At 37.4% G+C, this 14,867-nt stretch overlaps 1 protein-coding gene across 1 annotated transcript in view; it reads right to left on the minus strand.

The window, feature by feature from the left end:
- Positions 1-406: 406 nt before the first annotated feature.
- Positions 407-14,867, minus strand: part of GLCE (glucuronic acid epimerase) — a 126,438-nt gene continuing 111,977 nt past the window's right edge. The window contains exons 4-5 of the mRNA XM_011940328.1: positions 11,760-12,005; positions 407-4,413 (exon numbers count right to left, since the gene is read on the minus strand). Coding sequence (XP_011795718.1) covers positions 3,389-4,413; positions 11,760-12,005 — 1,271 coding nt within the window. The 3' untranslated portion in view covers positions 407-3,388. The remainder of the gene's footprint in view (positions 4,414-11,759; positions 12,006-14,867) is intronic.

Raw genomic sequence — 14,867 nt, forward strand, 5'->3', positions numbered from 1 at the left:
TCTGAATGAGCATGGGAAAGGCCATCCTCTCACCTGGCATGGGCGCCTGTTTTTGCTCAGGTTACTCTCTCCTCTTCTTCCACCTGGACTCCACCCCTGGAACACCAGTTTAGGCTCTGTCTCTTCCCTAATACCTTCCCTGAGTACACAATTTAGCATTTTATTTTTCTTACAGTGTTTAGTATACACTGTGTTCCCCCTTGTAGACTAAGGCTCCTTAGGATTAAAGTCCATGTATACTATTTGTTCCCACACATTGTCTGACGGGGCTTGCTATGCCTTTGATGAACTACATTTGTTGTCTTGACTTCTGGTCACGGGTTGAACAGGAAATGGTCAGAAATCTGCTTGCTGGGCTCAAATAACCTTAGAATAATTTGAGAAGCAAGAGAAATATCCAGGTATATTCTTTTTAAGATAAAAACTTTATTTTACAATTTTATAAAGCAGCTTTACAATAAGCACAAACAATCCATTTACTTTGTATAGAAACAAAATACCTTTCCATCTGCAAAAAATCAAGTTTTGCTGTATATAAAACTAACATGTGCACATTGTGCTTAAACTGCAAAGTCTGTACAGCTTTACAAAGGACTACCCTTCAGAAAGGCATCCTGTAAACACTTTATTGCATATTTAACACATGGTATATAACCCACATGTACAGTGGAAGAGAAACAAGAAAAGCAACCACAAGGAGGATGAAAATAGCAGCTTTCAGTGAGAGTCTGCACTGAGAAAGGAAAAGGAGCCACGTCTGGAGAGTTGTGCTTGTGTCATTTTTGCATTTGCTTCTGTGCACTGGATGGTTCTTGGATGAAGCCTTTATGTACAGTAACTCCTAAAAGGTCAAACTTGACCTTCATCCAGAAACTTTTGGCTGGTTTTACAAATGAAGTAGCAATAGATGTAACATCAAAGTGAACTCAAGGTGAGTGGAAAAACAAAAACAAAACAGAATAAAACAAAAACCAACCTAATACCTATAATCTTAAAGCAAAGAAAAATTTAAAGAAACAAAACAGTAAAATTTAAAAATACCCTCCCCATTCTAAGCTCAGAATAAGTAAACATTTTACATAATTTAAAACCCTAGAAAATTCTACAGTTCTTTAGAGGCAAAAATGCAATGGATAGTGTAGGGCAGTGTTCCTCCCTGTATGCCCCCAGCTCCCCTGCGTCAGAATCACCTGAATGCTCATTACAAATGCAGACTATCAGACTTCATAGGCAGATTTACTGACTCTGGGATCTGCATTTCAATAAGCTCCCAAGTGATGCTGAGGCATTTTAAAGTTTGAGAACCACTGGTCTGTACTGACAATGCTGCTATAGGCTCAACTCATCCTCTTAGAAAATTCTGGCATCACAAGACAAATCGAGTTGCTGTTGCAATGTGGAAGGCAGTGTAAAACCAACAGCAAGGAAATCACAACACTATTCCTAGATCAAAAAGTCTTTCCTTCTTCAGTGGAAAAGGACAGCCACATTGCTAAGGCACGGTATTTGTCACAGAAGCAGTACCATACTGTTATCATCGAGTCTCATAATCTGAAGACCAGTATGCAAACAAAGCAGACGTATGAACCATTCTTAATAATAACAAATATGGGGAAGTAAGAAAGGTTCCCAGATTGGAGAAAGTTTATTTTGAACATCGGCACTGGGAATAAAAATTAGGGGAGACCAGATATTCTTGCTAAGACATCTAACGTATATGAAATGCAAAGGTCAAAAGCTAGGGGTAAGCCTAATAACTCAAAAGTGTTTTTATTGTGAGCAAAATTAAGAAGAATGTGGTCACATCCACTGGGAGTTCAAGCTTACTTTTCTGTGGTCAGTTTAATGTCTTCAGTGCAGATCTATATCTTCTTTGCTTCTGCCCTCTTTGATGCTAACATATATATATATATGTTTTCCAGTTTCTAAGTAGTGCTTGGTAGTTTGAATTCAATTAAAATATAGTGTGTAAGCAGGTAACCTACCTGGCTCCTAAATGTGCACTTGATACAGGTCACAGATAAATGCATTGTGTTTGTCAGACTCGGTCCCCTGAAAGTGTGGGGTATCATATTTTCAAACTGTGTAAGATATACTATTGATTTAGTGTACTGTCACAGCAAAATCAACATCCCTTAGTTTTATTTAATGCCTGAAGCCCTATAGCAGACACTGCCCATTGTATGGGGGCTCTGAAATCTATTTATGTGCGGTATAGGAGGATATATATACCTAAATAAAGATCTGATTACACATAAATGCAGTAACATCTCTTCTATCTAATAGCTAGAATAATTTAAAATTAAATTTAAAAAAACCCAATGATGCACAGACTCACTAGTTTGGGAAGCTGATGATCAAGAATGATCTTGGTAGGAAAAAAAAATTTGCTATGATTCTTGTATGTAGTATTTGACCTAATATTTTTATTTAAAGGGGGAAAAATCCTAAAAAAATAAAATATGGTGGTGGCCTTAAAGCTACTAGCTCCTTTCCAAATTTAGATTTGTAATAAGTTTCCGAAATAATGTCCCAAAAATATTTCTCTCAAAATATATAAAACTCCAAGGTATAGTCTGAAATAAAATACAAAATTCTAGATAGTGACAAAAAGAAACTGTCACAATGGGGGTTGGGGAGGGATATACTGATTATCAAACTTTTACTGATTGTAGATCAAGTTTCAAAACAGAAACATTTTTGTAATTTCTTGTGCAGTCAACAAGTTTCATTTTAGTTGTGCTTACATTATATAACTGTGAAGCCTGAACACTGGTTGTGTTTTTAATTTACACATTTCAAGAAAACCATAATTAAATATTCACCATATACAACAAATTGAACAAATGCAACAAATACTCATTTGCTCCCAAGAAATTAATCTATAGAAATGAAACATCTTTTTAAAAAGTTGAACACAGTCTGCTATCCAGGCTACAAGTACATATTTACTGTATTACAGCACATTTTTTTTTTAAAGTTTGCTTTCAACATAAATATAAATAATCACATTTTAAAAGAGCTCCATACTAAGTTTTCAGGTAAGTGCTAGACAGTTGGCCAGTAGCAACTACTTACCATTATCTTTCTCACATAGAGTGACTAGACTATCTGTGAAACTGTATAGGGTGATGGGCAAGGCAAAGTGAAGCATCTTTGTTCAGCCCATTGATTAAACATTGCGTTCTAAATGCCACCTACATGTCTAAATACCCAACCCATGGAATGCAATTATTTTAGAAGGCTGGTTTTAAGGATCACTTATCACTTTGATAGAATCCACAAAAACCTAGTACATAACCTTTTAAAATGTGCCTATGCTCTCCTGAGACAGAGCCTGTAGTTTCTGTGTACAGCAGAGGCTGAAGTATAATTTTGGTTGTGAGCTCTAGTTGTGCTTTGCCCTGCTGCCTTTAAGGTAGCTTTTCCACCTCTTGACAAATTCTTTGAAGATTGGGGACTCATCAATGGTACTGAGTAGCTGCAACTGATTGATGTGGGTGGTATGATAGTCCCAGCGAGCCAGGTTAGGAGCGATGCCAAGCATGAAGTGACGGAGGTCATAGATGGTTCCTGAGCCAGTGTCATACAAGGGCAGCATGGCTTTAAGAGATTCCATGCCACGCTCATACAAGGACCTTGCTTCTTTTCCAAGTTTTTCCCCTGCAGTTTCTTTTAAGTCATACAGCCCAATTAAAGAATACATAAAGCCATTTAAAACAAAAGAGCTAGGTGTGGTTGGATATTCTTCATACCAGTCATGTTTATTCATAAACACAGCTTTAACTCCATGCTGCTCAGATAGAAACTTATAAGGGGCTGTTGCCCTTAAAGCTGAATTGAGGAATATATGGTCTTTTGTTAACAGATAGGCCCTGACTAATGTAGAAATGGCTTGCCCTTGCGCCATGGCAGAATACCATCCTGGCTCTAAAGACTTGAACCCTTCCCCTAACTTACGGGTCACCATAATTGGCCAGCCACCTTTCTCATCCTGGTTCCTTACTAGCCAATCACTAGCAGCAAAAAATGCAGCCATGTGGGCTGTGGTAGAGATGGTAATGTTGTCGAGGAATCCCTTACCTTTTGCAATCAACCTAACCACCTTCTTGGGCATTATTTTGGTTGGCTTGACAGCTTTTGTGTTTGAAAGACCCACTCCTTTCCTGAGGTCAGTGACCAGGTCCCTGGTAACTGTGCTCCATGAAGTTCTGGGCCCAATGCCATAATATATATCTCTTTCTTTAAAAGCAATTAGCTGAGCATTTGAGACATAATGTATAGTGAAGAGCTGATTCTTTTCTGTGGTCTCTAGAACCACGGACACGCTTCCATTTGTCAAGAACTTGAGGTCGAATGAAATAATAAAATCTTTCGTGTTTCCCAGTTGCAAGGATACACCTTCACTGGTTTCTGCAGGGGAGAATATACCAACAGACTGGTTAGAAGAAAAGCACTTTTGTATTTGAAATCAAATTGCAATTCATCCTTGAAAACCCTGACCACACAAAATTAACCCTTAAATATTTTCAGTATCAGATGATTTGTAATTTTATTTTTTACTAAATTAACCAAAAACAAATGACAGAATTGGTGAGTTCATGATGGCTTGTGAGCATCAGATCAAAGCTCTTACCTTTTGCCCTGTCTAGTTTATAGTAGAGGATTAAGAGTAAATGGCTAAGGTACTGTAGATCAAAACTGCCTTTCCTAAATCTAATACTAGCTGATCAGTAAAATCAATGACTATTCTAGTATACCTATTCTGCAAACAGGAAAAAGAGAAAAAGCCAAAAGCTGGCTCAGCACATAATATTGCAAGAAAGAGGCTAGAAGAAATGGTTATTATATGTGAATTTTTAATTATTTAGCATTTAATATGTACTTACTATGTTCTAAGGGCTTTACATCTATTTACTCATTTAATCCCCTGAACAATTACAAGGGTAGGTGCTATTACTGTTTCTACTTTATGGATGAGGAACTGAGACACAAGGAAGTAACTTGCCCAAGGTACAAGACTTGAACCCGGGTTGCCTGGTCTCGCTCCACAACATATTATTAATTTGATTTCGAAAATGATAGATTTGCTTTCACATACTTGCTAGAAGTGCTAACAAAATTTCTGGAAATTAAGCAATGGGCTCACGTATACAACAAAAAGTGAGAGACGGCCGGGCGCGGTGGCTCAAGCCTGTAATCCCAGCACTTTGGGAGGCCGAGACGGGCGGATCACGAGGTCAGGAGATCGAGACCATCCTGGCTATCACGGTGAAACCCCGTCTCTACTAAAAATACAAAAAAACTAGCCGGGTGAGGTGGCGGGCGCCTGTAGTCCCAGCTACTCGGGAGGCTGAGGCAGGAGAATGGCCGAAACCCAGGAGGCGGAGCTTGCAGTGAGCTGAGATCTGGCCACTGCACTCCAGTCCGGGCGACAGAGCGAGACTCCGCCTCAAAAAAAAAAAAAAAAAAAAGTGAGAGAATGGTGGAGTGGGCAGGGTAAAGCACAGACTTTGGAGTTTAAAAACCTCAGATTTGAATTTTTGTTCAACCACTGGCTTTGAGAAGTCTGGCAAGATAGAGTTTCTTTGAGCCTCAGTTTCTTCACATGTTAAACAGAGATAATATTACTTTGTAAGGTAATTGTGAGGATTTTAAAAAAGACAATGGAGTAGAATATAGTAATAAATGATGGTTATTATTCCAAAGCCACTGGCTTCAGAGGCTAAAAAAATAGTTAAAGCTGTTTTATCTGACAAATTATTAAAGAGCAAATTTCTCTTGAATATTTATAGTATTAATGATGGTTAATTCCCAGAAAGATGACTTTTTGAATACTGCTGATCTAGATCTACCAAGAAACTGAGCATATTAAAATAGCAGCAGCAGCAGCAGCAAGAATAAGAACCACAAAAATATATGCACTACAAATTTAAAAATATTAAAGGGAAATCTTAATATCTTGATCTTCCCACAGCTTAAATGTCCAAAATGCATTCACATGTATTATCTCATTTGATACTTAATCTTCTAAAGCTGGTAGGGCAGGAATTATTATATTACATCTCCATTTTAGAGGTGAAGATATGTAGGCTTTGCAAGGTTAAATGGTTTGCCCAACACCAAAAGCTAATTAGTGGTAGAGCAGTGACTAGAATCCAGGTTTCCTGGACTCAGGTTCAGACTGTGAAAAAGACAAATGATATTGGAGATGGTATTCTAATAAGAATATTCAATAGAAAGGTTCTCTTAGACACAGCCATAGAAGCAGATCTCTGCTTTGCAGAATCCTTGAAAAAATCTTTAGTGTGTCACCATGAGCAAAGATCAGAAATGTGAACTGGGCTGGGCACAACTGGTCACACTCAGCAGTTTGGGAGGCCAAGGCAGGAGGACTGCTTGAAGCGAGGAGCTTGAGACCAGCCTGGCCAAGAAAGCAAGACCCTAACTCTACAAAAAATACAATAAAATAGCCAAGTGCAGTGGCATGTGTCTGTAGTCCTAGGTACTTGGGAGGCTAAGGTGGGAGGATTGCTTGAGCCCAGGAGTTTGAGGCTGAAGTGAGCTATGATTACACCACTCTCATTCTGGGTGACAGAATGAGACTCTGTCTCTTAAAAAAAAAAAAAAAAGAAAGGGAAAAATAAATGTGAACTGATGATAGTGTATAGTTGGAGGGCATCAGTATGTTGAGTTGATCATTTAACTCTTGCAACACTGGACTCTAGCAGTATGATTATATTTGGCCCAAGGCTCTTAATTACTTCATTGGATGGAACAGACAATTCTGAAAGTTGTATCAAGAATGAGAACATCCTCATAGACTTATGCATCAAACAATGCTCTGAGTAACTTAACAGAAAAACTGATTTCAGAAGTGAACTTCTAATACAGTAAAAAATCCATTTTATCTGGCAAAATGTCAACATGTACTCTCTCTCTTAACTAGCATTTTTCTGCATCTATAGTAAAATGGGATCTGAAATTCAGGACGACATCCCTGAAACATTGCAGGATTCTGAATTGACTTATGAACCACTCAAGATTAAATTATATTCAGTGGAGCAGACTATCTTGAGTGCTACTTATTTTTTCATTCTCATCAGATGGGATTATTAACGATGACATCTATTCTGGCCAAACTGGATAACAATGACCCATCTTTAGAAGTCCAAGTGTGAGGAAGCTGGAAGAGTACCCATTTCCTCCCAGAATTTCGGAAGCTGAAAGAGTACCCATTTCCTCCCAGAATTTCAATTTTATTTACACAAATGTAATGAAATGACATGGTTTAATCAGTCACCTTATGTCTTCATATGACAAACCAGTCCAAAGAACTCAGTAATGAACGATGTCAAGGGATGTAACCTTTTAAAAAGCCAATGTATTAATTTCCCAAAGACCGTTAACACCAGCAGAGGGGGTTACTGAGTCATCTAGGAGAAGTGACAGAAGTCACAATCCTCAAATTAACCAACCAACAATTATAATCTTCACAACAATCTTACAAATCTTTTAATTTCCATTTTATAGATACACAGAGGAGGTTAAATAACCTCCTGGCATCATTCAGGAGGATCTGAATGGGAGCAAATGGGATGGTGGCAACCAGTTTGGCAATGTACCAGGTAAGGTTCTGAGCTCTACTGGAAGTACTAGGCTATCTGAAGATTCCTCCTTCAAATCTAATAGAAAGTTTTGTTTTTTTATTGTTTGAAGCCCATGACCCATCCTCTCCTGACCAGTTATTCCCAGGAGTTACTGTAACTGTTTATTTTTGGTATATGTGACACATATACACACACTTTAGGCAATAAAGGATGATCAACAATTAAGAATACTTTTGACATTGGTCTTAGCAATGATTGTTTAGATTTGACATCAAATGTACAAGCAAAAGGGGCACAAGCAAACAAGTGGGACTACATCAAACTGAAAAGCTTTTGCACAGCAAGGGAAACAATCAACAAAACGAAAAGCAACCTATAGAATAGGAGAGAATATGTACAAGCATATATCTTATAGGAGGCTAATATCCAAAATCTATCAGGAACTTATATAAATAGCAAAAAAAAAAAAAAATCTGATTAAAAAGTAAGCAAATGATCTGAATAGGCACTTTTTCAAAGAAGATATATGAGTGGCCAAAAGGTATATAAAAAGGTGCTCAACATCATTAATCACCACGGAAATAAATGCAAAGCAAAACCACAATGATATATCATCACCTTACGCCTGTTGGGATGACTATCATCAAAAAGGGAAGAGATAAGAAGTACTGGTGACGATGTGGAGAAAGGGAACCCTTGTGCACTTTGGGTGGGAATGTAAATTGGCATAGTCATTAGGAAACAGAATGGAGGTTCCTCAAAAAATCAAAAATAGAACTACCAATGATCCATCAATCCCACTTCCTGGTATATACCCCAAGGAAATGAAATCAATTATCTCAAAAAGATAGATACCTGCACTCCTGTGTTCTTTGCAGCATTATTCACAATTGCCAAGGCATGTGAGCAACCTAAGTGTCTAGTATGGATAAACAAAGAAAACATGGTGTATATGTGTGTGTGTGTGTGTGTGTGTATACACACATGTACATATAGAATAGAATATTAGCCATAACAAAGAAGGAAATCCTGCCATTTGTGACAACATAGACGAACCCTGAAGGCATTATGCTACGTGTGACAAGTCAGAGAAAGATACCGTATGATCTCACTTATATGTGGACCCCCAAACAACTGAACTCACAGGAAAGTAGAATGGTGGTTGTCAGGCTGGGGGGTGGGAAAAATGGGGAGATGTTGATCAGAGGGTACAAACTTCAGATATAAGATGAATAGTTCTAGGGGTCTAATGTACAGCATGGTGACTAGAGTTTACTGTACTGTATGCCTGAAATGTGCTGAAATATCTCTTAAATGTTCTCACCACCACTACCACCATACAAAGAAAGGTAACTATGAGGTGATGGATGTTTTAACTAATTTAATTATGGTAATCATTTCACAATATCTATGTATATCAAAGCATCACATTGTATACGTTTGCCAGTTATACCTCAATAAAGCTGGGGAAAAAAAGAAGAGCCTTTAAATCAATGTTTCATATCCAATAAAAACTGTTATCAATCCATTCATTTAATCAACAGATTTACTATGTAGTATGAGCAGAGGCCCTACTCAAAATCTTGAGAAACACCAAGAGAAAGAAGAATCAGGCAGAAGAAGAGAAGCTCCCAAGAAGCCTGAGCAAGAATGGCTACAGAGATAGGAGAAAGTGAGGTCATGGAAATCAAATGAAAAGCACGCTTGGGGAAAGGGAAAGCTAATTTAATTTGATAGAGTAGGACAGGCCTAAAGTTTCAATTCATTCAATTTTAAAATTAGAAAAAGGAAAACATTATTCAACAAATAAATAAACAAATAAACAACAAAAATATGCTGCAGAACCTATTATATGACTCTTTACCCATATTTGATTTTATCCCCTTTCAGAAAAAAAATTCAAGGCCAAGAAAGAAAAAAAAAAAAAGGCCAACAGCATTCAGCTTGTGGTCCTCCAGGATCTCACCTCACTTGGGCCTATGCTTTTATGGGGCTAGAAGTGTTTCAGATTTTGGAATATTTACATATACATAAATATCCTGGGGATGGGACTGAAGTCTAAACACAAAATTCTTTTACATTTGCTTTTATGCAAAATGCTTTTATGTACAAGTTCCAATTTCCTCTTAATGGTGATTCTGTGAATTTATCTCCCATGAGGTCTATATCCTCTAAAAACCCTCCTTTCTCATACCTATGCTTCAATAAAATAGTCTCACCTCTTTGATTCCCTTCCTCCCCTCTGTTCTGAGCAGTAACTCCCACGTAACTCCAACTCACCTTCTCTCATACTCTTACAGTATGCAACTGGAGGTGCAGCATCCTTAGTTCAAAACTCCGAAATCTGAAATGCTCCAAAATCCAAAACCTTTTGAGTGCTAACATGATGCCACAAGTGGAAAATTCCACATCTTCCTTCATGATGGGTGGCATATATTATTAAAAATATTATAAGAAGTTACCCTCAGGCTATGTGTATAGCATATGAAATATAAAAGAATTTTGTGTTTAGACTTCAGTCTCATCCCCAGGATATTTATGTATATGTTAAAATTCCAAAATCTGAAACACTTCTAGTCCCAAGCATTTTAGATAAGGGATACTCAACCTGTACATGCACACACAGAATTCCATTCCCAGCTAGCACGCTTCCACCAACAGGGAGTTCCAACTTAGAATAGCTGTGTCCCATTCACGGAGTGGCTGTTAAGAGACAGAGTTCTCTCCTCTATATGCTTAAAACCATCTTAGGAAGTAGTTTTATCTCCAGCTACTGGCTACAGAATGAGGGGCTAAGGTGAAGATCCCTCACTTGAGATGTGGGCACCTATCTTTTGTATTACTCAGAGCACCCAAAAGTGCACAATGAAATCTGTTGCTGTAAATAGGACAGAGTTCAAAAGACTGTCCTAGAAAACCTTCTAAACACTCAAGGAGATCAAGGTGAGGGCTGCTGATTCCACCCTAATCCAGACAACCATTATTAACTGGTGCAAAAATAAGTTTCTTGAGTGCACCCAAAAGTTCTTTTGCATAGTCTAATCATTTCCTGTTGCAATAACCTCTTAGGTATCACAACCTAAATATTCTTAAACATTCAGTTGTACTTTCTCATTCAGCCAAACCTGTTGTTTACAATAAGCAAAGATGCTCTGTGTACCAGAATATCACAAAATACCATGGGAAAAAAGGAGTTCTAGTCACAGAACAAAAATTAAAGGTCATCTATTATTTGCACTGCATTCAGTACTCATAAATTCATTACTTAAGGCTATCTAGAATGAGTAGGTTTGCATTGTGGCTTTCAGCGTCTGTAAATTACACAGTCATCAATGAAGAAGAAGGAGAGAATACAGAAGAGGTCTTATAACCTTTCCTCTCTTTTCATTTACCAACGGCAAGATTGGTGGGAGGGTGGAACAAGTTCTGTACTTGACAACATTCCCCCATAGAGAATTAAGCCTGAGGTGCTAACTAAAATTATTTCATTGTCTTCTTAAGTAATGGACTCATTAATTCTCATTGATATTGATTAGTGCAGGAAAATGCATTATATTCTAATTAATGAGACTGTCTTAGTAAAAGGGGAAATGCTGCATAAAGTTAATTTGATTTCGTAAATTATTTTATTAATGAAAATGGCTTTACATGAAGTTTGAGATAATCTACTACATTAACAAATTCCAATATGGGAAACAGGCCTCTTTGGTAATGCTATATTATCCTGAAAAAATTAAAAGCTATTGGCAAAGAACAGGCAAAGGAAAGGATGGCTGTCTCCTTAAAACCATTCTATTTACTGCAAAAGTTTAAAAATTAAACTATACTGTACTGAAATATTAAATGGAGGAACTTCTTTCCTATTGGATATAGACCCCTGGAGGCAGGTACACATTGTGCAGTAACCTGGACCTTACCATTCAATCTATGGCTTGGCTCTTTACATAGTAAATATTCCTTTTTATAACCTTGACTTTTTAGCTATATCTTTTTTAGAGATTTCATTGGGGTGACACCATTTGTTGCTTTATATATGTAACATAAAGGGTCTGCTTATGTGTTTTTTTAAACCATATTAACATTTTAAGGGAATATCTGGGTCCCATAAACCAACATAAAATTAGCAGGCACATATAACACGTAACTTACCTGGTGCAATAAACTGTTTGATATTGGTGAATCTAGACTTATCAGCCACATTAGCCATAAAGCAGCCCTTTGGCACAGTCCAGTCATTAGGCTTGTTGTTTTTGTCTCTGTCTTCTGCTGTTTCATATACCTCTATGTGAGGAGGTTTCTCAGTTAGATTCTTGCTGTAATGACTTAACCCATACTGTGCAATCTGGATTGGATAGAAATAGCCTTGAGGTCCCCATTGTGTAGATAATGGCACACCTATAAAATAGAGAAACAAAATGAATAATCATATCAAGACATTTACAAGCCTATTCCTAATACCACTCCTCACTGATTTACTTCTGGGGAATCTTACAGGGTTATCAGGAAGCTGTGGGCTTCCTCATAATACTGCTCTCATACTGACCAGATCTAGTACCAAATTAACCGATGTGAAAAACAAAAATTAAGTATTCTTTCACTCTCATTCATTATTTGTTAACAAATAGTGCAACGCTATAAATTACCTTTTAAGGACTGGTTTTTTATGTGTGTTACTCTTGCTCATGGCTACAGATGTCACGTTTCATAATCCTGTTTCATACATTCAAATTCTGCACAATTTAGATGCATATAGTTAATGTCACCACAGTTCTATTTTCAATATTAATCCTGAAAATTTCTTAAACATTTATACTTATCAAGTTACTACACAATCATCTTTCCCTCCAATGTCAAAGTGTGGTCTACTAATTAGGTATGTCATCTGATGGTTAATGTATTTGCTTAAAAAGCCAGTTGTGGCTGGGCACCGTAGCTCACGCCTGTAATCCTAGCACTTTGGGAGGCTGAGGTGGGTGGATTGCCTGAGCTCAGGAGTTTGAGACCAGCCTGGGCAACACGGTGAAACCCCATCTCTACTAAAATACAAAAAGTTAGCTGGGAGTGGTGGCAGGCGCCTGTAATCCCAGCTACTTGGGAGGCTGAGACAGGAGAATCGCTTGAACTCAGGACTCGGGGGTTGCAGTGAGCCAAGGTGGCACCACTGCACTCCAGCCTGGATGATGGAGCAAGACTGTCTCCAAAAAAAAAAAAAAAAAAGCCAGCTGTGACTTGGCAATTTAAAATATAAACAGCTTGAAATTCTTTTTCATATCTTTCCTGTTAAAATGTAATTCTTAAGAAGTGTTTTTTAAAACATGAATTTCGTTTGTATATTTCACCACAGATTCTTGAAATAATTCATTAATGGATTACCTTTTGTAAAGTTCTAAGCACAACTTTTAAATGTTTGGTATTAGTGTTTATCTTAGTAATTTCTTTTTTTTTTCTTTTTTGAGATGGAGTCTCGCTGTCGCCCAGGCTGGAGTGTAGTGGCCGGATCTCAGCTCACTGCAAGCTGCGCCTCCCAGGTTTACGCCATTCTCCTGCCTCAGCCTCCCGAGTAGCTGGGACTACAGGCGCCCGCCACATCGCCCGGTATTTTTTAGTAGAGACGGGGTTTCACCGTGTTAGCCAGGATGGTCTCGATCTCCTGACCTCATGATCCGCCCACCTCGGCCTCCCAAAGTGCTGGGATTACAGGCTTGAGCCACCACACCCGGTCATATCTTAGTAATTTCTTACATAGGAGCTACAAATCCTACATTTATATAATACTGTATTGCTCAATCACATATGTAATAAGAGATAAACTACTATCTGTAGTTCTAAAATTAATAAGAATCTGATGAGCACAGCATAGACTGGGAATCTACAGAATTTTATGTGTTTTGTTGTAGATTCAAAACAATGTTCACGGAATTAGGTAGGCTACAGATAAGCTTTTTAACATTTGTATCTTTCCTCCAAGAGGGGGATCCCCTCTATAATTCAAATAAAAGGTAGTTTATACAACCTCATTAAAGATGACTGGTGACTACAATAATATGCAACTAGCACAAGAACTGAGACTGATCAATGAAACCAAACAGCAGCCCAGAAACTCATTCTAGTACTCCTAAATTTGGTGTAATGACGAATATTCCATCAAAATCAGTGGGAAAAAGAGATGATTCAATACATATTGGGGGAAAATGTTTAAAATTAGGCTGTGACTGTACCATTTGCCAACATATAAATCAATTTAGCAAAACTAAAGAAGTTAAATGTAAAAAAATGAAACCATAAAACTGTCAGAGAAATTAAAAGTGAAAAGCTGATCATAATGTGGTATGGCAAGTGCCTTTCTAAGCACAAAACGAAGAGGCAAAGATCCAAAAAAACTCCGTAAGTTCAATAAATGGAACTAAAACTTCTAAAACCAACAAATCATATGTAACATGAAAAGACAACCAAATTGAAGAAATATCTTTAACAAATATGAGTATTGCTACCCTTACTACCTAAGTTCACACAAATACATTTTTTAAAAACTCCACTTATCACATTAGAAAAAGGGATAAAGAACATGAAAATACGGCAAAAAGCATAAGAAAAAGATATCTGACCTCACTAGTTGTTAAAGAGAGAAAATTATAATATCCCTTTGTAACCAACAGACAAAAAAACAATGTTCCATGATGGCAAGAGTTGGGTGAAAATGGCACCCTCATACTCTGCTACTGGAAGTAGGAGCAAGTTCCACCTTTCTGGAAAAAGACTGGCAAAACAGTACAAAGGTTTGGGAGGTTATTTGACATTGCAGTTAATTATATTCTCAGAATAGGAATACACTACAATGAGAATAAAATTAAAATAGCAAATAAAAATTAACAATAAAAATCTGCAACATTTATAATAGCAAAGAAATGGAAATGTAGTTACCCTTTGTGCTACCAAATACCAGATTTCATTCACTCGATCTTAATTTATTATATATTTAAAAATAACTAAAAGAATATTACTGGATTGTTTGTAACACAAAGAAAGGATAAATGTTTGAGGTGATGGATATGCCATTAACCCTGATGTGATTATTATACATTGCATGCCTGTATAAAAGTATCTAATATACCCCATAAATACATACACCTACTATGTACCCACAAAAATTAAAAATAAAACATTAATTGAAAAACATAAGGGCCGGGCGTGGTGGCTCATGCCTGTAATCCCAGCACTTTGGGAGGCCGAGGCAGGCGGATCACGAGGTCAGGAGAT

This window comes from Colobus angolensis, unplaced genomic scaffold, assembly GCF_000951035.1.
Source record: "Colobus angolensis palliatus isolate OR3802 unplaced genomic scaffold, Cang.pa_1.0 Scaffold19, whole genome shotgun sequence".
Classification (NCBI taxonomy): Eukaryota; Metazoa; Chordata; class Mammalia; order Primates; family Cercopithecidae; genus Colobus; species Colobus angolensis.